This window comes from Antrostomus carolinensis, unplaced genomic scaffold (genome assembly GCF_000700745.2).
Source record: "Antrostomus carolinensis isolate BGI_N321 unplaced genomic scaffold, ASM70074v2 scaffold14453, whole genome shotgun sequence".
In the NCBI taxonomy this organism is placed as follows: domain Eukaryota; kingdom Metazoa; phylum Chordata; class Aves; order Caprimulgiformes; family Caprimulgidae; genus Antrostomus; species Antrostomus carolinensis.
In genome coordinates, this window is record NW_010303222.1 from 1 (window position 1) to 6644 (window position 6644).

At 46.4% G+C, this 6644-nt stretch overlaps 1 protein-coding gene across 1 annotated transcript; it reads left to right on the forward strand.

The window, feature by feature from the left end:
- The first annotated feature begins 2454 nt into the window (after positions 1–2454).
- Positions 2455–3561, forward strand: LOC104518267 (lactosylceramide 4-alpha-galactosyltransferase). Its single transcript, XM_010164033.1, has one exon. The coding sequence runs from the start codon at positions 2482–2484 to the stop codon at positions 3559–3561; it is 1080 nt and encodes a 359-aa protein (XP_010162335.1). The 5' UTR covers positions 2455–2481.
- The last annotated feature ends 3083 nt before the right edge of the window (positions 3562–6644 follow it).

Here is a 6644-nt window from a genome sequence, read left to right on the forward strand (position 1 = left end):
CCTGTGCTGCTGAGGGGGAGGAGGTAGAGAAGTCAGGAGCAAAGTAAAGCCCGGGAAGAAGCAGGGAGGAAAGGTGTTTTTAAGATTTCATTTTTATTTTACTAATTATCCTGATTTGATAGGTAATAAGTTAAATTATTTTCCCCGAGTCACCTCTGTTTTGCCTGTGATGGTAATTGGTGAGTGATCCCTCCCTGTCCTTATCTGGACCCATGAACCTTTAATTCTATTTTCTCTCCTCTGTTGAGCTGAGGAAGTGAGTGATAGAGCAGCTTTGGTGGGCACCTGGTGTCCACCCAGGTCAACCCATCATAGCAGAATAGGTGGGAAAAGAGAAGAATATGTCTTTTAAAGATGACCCCTGTACTGAAGGCTTAATGGTTGTGATGTTCGATTCTCTTTCGTAAAGTGTGATTTTTTTAAATGGTGAAAGAAGGGAAAAATATGATTTTTTTTTTTTTTTAATATGAGACTTAGGATGGTTATTGAGGAATAAATAGATAAGAAATGAGTACCATTCTCGGAGCTGAGAATAGGAATAGATGACAGCACTAGGGTTTTAGATGAATTCTTTGTTTTGGGGAAGGCTGGCAGGCAGTTCTACTCTTGGGAAAGGAAACACCTCAGAAGCACCTGTCCCACTCACTGTCAGGTGTCAGGTTCATTAGTATGGCAGCAAACTGGAGGACAAAAGGGAATCTAAAATCCTGGAATCTAGGATTATTCTTGTACATGTCTGATTTGAAAACAATGCACTGATGAAGATAAAATGGAATATATGCTGTAATTCCTTACAAGTGACAAGCACAGTATGCATCCAGGGAAGTAAGGGTCAGTCTTGGTTTGTAATAAAAAAAGGGAGAGGTTTGACCATATTTTGTTTTTCAAGGAGAGAAAGCTTTGCTAGATGATGATATATCATAACCAGGTCCAACAGCCTGAGAGAGGTGAGAGTGCTGCTACTCCATGTCCAGCAAGTAGTGAGGCTGAAGGTGTATTCAGCAGGCACACACACACAAAGCACATACATATATATGTGTGTATACGTGGCTGGCCAGACAGATCACAGGCAGACACTCAGAGCACCAACATGAACACAGGCAGCACCAGCAGCCTCATCCAGCTCTTCCCTACGGCTGGACAGGATGGAAGTCCACAAGTAAGAATATACATAGACACATGTACAAGGTGGATCCCTCCAGCAGCTGGGCTTAGACACTCAGCCCAGTAGCTGTCACATATGGACACACAAGTCACATAATCACAGAATGTCAGGGATTGGAAGGGACCTCGAAAGATCATCTAGTCCAACCCCCCTGCCGGAGCAGGAACCTAAATGAGATCACACAGGAAGGTGTCCAGGCGGGTCTTGAATGTCTCCAGAGAAGGAGACTCCACAAGCTCCCTGGGCAGCCTGTTCCAGTGCTCTTGTTACCCAATCCACACACACGCACATGGCTCTCAGGCTACATTGCATACTCACAGGCTGGTCCACTTGATCTTTGCTAGCCATCGCACACTTACACACCCATACTCACTCCACTTGCTGGCATCATGGACACATGGGCCCTCCTACCAATGGTCTGACCCCAGCTGCTGCTTTCACACCCCAATATGCAGACGTGAATACAGAATTGAAAGCCTTCACCCAGGAAAGAGTCAGAAAATAATTTAATAAGAAGACGAGAGAGATTGTGCTGATGAGGCACAGGGCACGGCCAGACAGGCGTACTGACCAGCAAGCTGTTTACCTGTGCCTGGCCCTTGCTAGCCCCTTACACCTCTATTTTTCCTCTCTTGTTTCTCCCCAAATCACCTAAACACCTCCCTTGCTCTGCCTTTTGTTCTTTTGCTAAATATCTCATAAGTCCTTTGCAATTCCAAACTGTTCTTCCCCTGCAGCCCGTAATACGTCCCACCCCTAGGCAGTCACTCCCTTAGTCCAAAAGGTGATCTGGAGAGCTGCTTCTGGTGACGCTGGTGGTGGGTTTCATTCCTGGACACATTCCAGACAAGGTGCTGGTTCCTCTGGAATCCTCAATTTGGGATCCTGCATGCCATTGTGCTCCTCTGGGCTTGGGTAGATGGGCCTTTGGTGGGCTGATGGACCCTGTGATGAGCCTGGGAGTAGCCCAGCAGGGTATATTTGGTCTCTCCCTCCTGCCATTGTCCCTTTGAGCTTTTTGTGGGTGTGCAGATGTATTTGTCACATAATGTCTCAACCTTAACTTGGGCTGTGGTTTCTGATGGGGCCCTGTGGGCACTGTGGCAGCATGGAGAAGCCAGGATGCTTTTTTTAAAGATAACCTAAAGGTGTAATTCAAGCAAGCTGGCGTGGAGGAGAGTTCAGCATGTGGCTCTGCCATAGCACTGTCCTGAGGCTTGTGGTCTGTTGCCTTCCCTGTCAATGTCTTTTTTTTCTTTCCTCCCCTTCAGATCACGACGGTTGTCTTGGGAGAGCAGGCTCTGCTGGGAGTGAGAATGCTCAGGATGTCCATCTGCCTGCCAAAACTGACCAGGGTGGTGCTGAGCCACAGGCTCAGGGCTCTGATTATCCTCGCCTTTAAGTTCACATCCTTTGCTTCCATCATGTTGTACTGGAGAATCACAGAGGACCCTAAGGGCAGGGGCCAGGTCTGCAGTTTACCAGTTGAAATCCACTGTGCTCACTTTGTGCCTTCTCCTCCGCACGCCATTGCTGACGTGCCACCTCCTTCCCCAGGGGATGTGTTTTTTGTGGAGACCTCAGAGCAAACTAGTCCAAGTTACCTGTTCACATGCTCTGTGGAGTCAGCGGCCAGGACGCACCCTGAGACAAGGGTCGTGGTGCTCATGAAAGGTTTGGCAAACAGTAACGCCTCCTTACCCAACCACTGGGGCTTTTCGTTGCTGAGCTGCTTCCCCAACGTGGAAATCCGGCCCCTGGACTTGCCAGAGCTTTTCTCTGGAACACCTCTGGCAAAGTGGTACTTGCAGGCTCAGCAGCGCTGGGAGCCTTATTTCTTACCCGTTCTGTCTGATGCCTGCAGAATTGCCATCATGTGGAAATTTGGTGGCATCTACCTGGACACAGATTTCATTGTGCTTAAGAATTTAAAGAACCTCACCAATGTGCTTGGTACCCAGTCCAAGTATGTACTGAACGGAGCCTTCCTGTCCTTTAAGCCCAAACACAAGTTCATGGAGCTTTGCATGAAGGACTTTGTGGAGAACTACAACAGCTGGATCTGGGGGCACCAGGGCCCACAGCTCCTAACACGTGTCTTCAAGAAGTGGTGCTCCATGAGGAGTCTTCGGAGCAGGACGAGCTGCAAAGGAGTGAGTGCTCTGCCCCGTGAGGCTTTTTATCCCATTCGGTGGCAGGACTGGAAGAAATACTTCGAAGTGGTCAGCTCCTCAGAGCTTCACCACCTCTTTAATAACACCTATGCAGTGCATGTGTGGAACAAGAAGAGCCAAGGGACAAGGCTAGAGATCACATCCCAGACATTGCTGGCTCAGCTGCATTCTCATTTCTGTCCTGCCACGTACGATATCATGAAGAAGGACTTCCAACGGTAGTGACTCAAGGGTCAGCTAAGAGATGTTGCCCGGGAGCCCACAACTCTACAACTGTTCCATCTCAAATGAACCTTCTTTTGAAGTGAGGTGGTGGGAGTTGAGGATAAAAGCCATTTGTGGGTTGTACGTGGAGCCTGTAGCTTCAGCTGATGTCTGTGCAGCTCTTTGGAGTTTAACTGTCTACTAGCAACATTGTGGTTCTCTGCAGGACCTTTCTTCTGCTCTGCTTGGTCAGGTAGAGAAATCTCAGAAGGGGAACAAGTTCTGGACCACTTGTGGCAGCCTCCATCAGTCTTTCAGAGGAGTAAGGCCCTTTTCCATGGCTGTAAATCTGGAAGAAGCCTTTGTATAAATGCACGTCTCATCGCCTGATTCTCAGGACTCCGAAGTGCTGTCCTCAAAGCAATGAAAAGATGGGAGAGTAAAGAACATGAACTGGGGAGGAAGTTAAGGATGTGCTAGAGGAGATGTCTTGAGAAAAACGTAGAGCAAAACAAAGGAGAAAGAAAGGGCTAAAGCAACTTCTTTTTCTTTTCATTCCTTTCTCTTCTGAAGCCTTTGGTGGAAGAGACCTTCTCATGTCTGGTTTGAGCAGGGAGCAGGATGCTGCAGTCTCTGTTCAATGTCATAGATCTAAATACAGGGAAATTTGGTGCAAATCAGAACATGAGGATCTGAGGCCAGCTCCTCATTTAGAAGGAGCTCTTGCACAGCAATGTTTTATTTTATATTAGTGGCAAATTAACACCCTGCAATGAACAGGAGAGCTCATCCAAATCAGACCTTAAATTGCATCTGACACAGGAAGAGCTGAACTGTGTTTTATACTGAGTTTGTCGCTGTGACCAAATGCCCATAACTGCATCTAAGATCCACCAGATCTTTCAGCACTTGGATGGATCCAAAAGGAAAAGCATATTTCCAAAGTTACAGGGAGCTTGGAGCTTGGTAGGTAACCTGTACTGTCTAAATTTAAGTCCATTTATGAGTCATTTATGGTAGACCTTTTAAAGTAGCCTGGAGTACTCCTGCAATTTACTGTCCAGCAGTACAGATCTCTCCAGGGAGGTCCTGAGGAGGGCAGTGGAAAGCTTTACTCTCTACCTGAGCATCTTCCTGAATTGCAGTGGAGAAAGTCAGCATATCTCTCACAAGGTGCTGTTGTGCCTTTGAGGATTCTCACCACAGAGGCAAGTTTGTCGGACAAACTGTGGGAGAAAACTTGTCCCTTGCCTTGATGGCCGAAAGGATGTATTGATGCTCTTGCAGTTCTTGTCGGAAAATAATGGAGAAAGAGTGGTGAGAAACAAGAAAAAGGTCGAGACTGTCAGCATTGTTACATCTGGTCCCCACCGCACTCTAAAGGGGATTGCTGAGGCAAATGAGCTTGGCACTATGCTTGGGTTAATGCAGATGAGGAGAGCATTGTCCACCCCCTCTCCTACACCGCTAAGAGATTATGATCTCACTGTAAAATCTTTTCTGCTTCCAGTGTGCATCCTCTTCTTACATATAGGAATAGCAATGGGGTGGTCCAGTGTCCTCTTTGACGACCATGAGTCAGTCAGATCTTCAATGTCACCTGGACCCAAAGTGACAGCTCTCTCACGCGGTGCTTCCTGCAAGTCCTCTGAGTACTGAAATGATTTCTATATCTACAGTTGCCTGAGGCCTCTTCTGTTTCCCAGGTCAACCATAAGCAATGTGAAGTTTGCTCAGTTCAGCCCAGGCAATGGTCAAAAACGTAAAAGGATGTGCATGCAACATTTCTCCGTTTGTCTCAGGTTTATTTGTCTCTTCTTTGATGATAAAAAGGAGAAAGACAAGTTATCCATCACCTTTAAAAAACAGTTTGCTGTTCCTCAGGGAACATGGCTGTGGAAGGAAGGGGTGCTGGCTGCGCTGGAGTGAAGGCGGCACTGGAAACACCTCTCCAGTGGCTGATTCCACATGTCCCTTTGTTCTGCCCAGCTTTATGGTATATCCTAGAGGCATTCAGGGTTTTGAATATCTGCAGCCCTCTCAACACTGAACATCTTTAAGACCAAAGACTCTGTGGGGAAACGGCAGATCCTCCTGACTGTATAAGCATTCTTCAACACGCTAAGTGGTATAAATGGGTGCTGTTTTCACTCTCTGCTCTCACTGTCACTACTCTGGGTTGTTTTCACTGCTTTCTTTAGAAGCAGCTGCAACATTGTCAGCCCTGGCCTAGAATGTGGCCAGTGAGGCATGGTTTCTCCTTTTTACTGGTTCCTTCTGTTTTGGGCCCTTTAAGCTAAACACAGAATTAGTGAGCCTAGGAACCTCTACCAGAGATGGTTGTGATCATAAAGGCGTAACAGGACTCTGCTGTGGCAATACCATGAACTGATTATGGGAGTGTTTGGGACCCACTGCAATGAATATCTGGCTTGATGTACCATTGCTTATTCTAGGAAAGTGCCTTTTTGGATAAGTGTTTTTGTTGTTGGTTGGTTGGTTGGTTGGTTGGTTTTTTCCCCTGTAGAGTCAATGTTCTGAGGTTTGATAAGGAGAAAATCAAACCAAACCTTTTTCCCTTTATCTTGTGAAAGAAAAATAAATACAGTTTTTACTATTACTTCTCTCTGCCAAGATGTTCCATTTTGTTCTGCAAGGTGTTGGTGCTAGGTCTGAGTAATCTGTTAGTAATTATGCAGAAAAGCATTTTAAACTTGTGTCCTGAAGTGACTCCCTAAAATTAGGACAGTGGACTGAACATGAGAGAAGTTGAGCATAAGCACATGTGGGAGGAAGGCTCTGCAGACCATGACTACATGCCATCTTTGGGACTTGAGCAGAGGGAACAGAGGAACACACAATGTGTATAACTGATTCCTAATCCAACCAGGTATTGCCCCCAACCAGGTATTGCCATCATTCCTGACCTTGCCTGTGTCAAGGCATTTTAGTCTCACTCTGAAGGTCTAGATGTTATGGAATAGGAAACTCCATGAGAAATTGTGTTGTTTTTTTCCAGGGGTGATGGGCTGCAGCCTCCCTTAGTAGTGACAGTGTTTGTGCTCTTGTAGACACTCACCCTTTATATATTTATAAACATT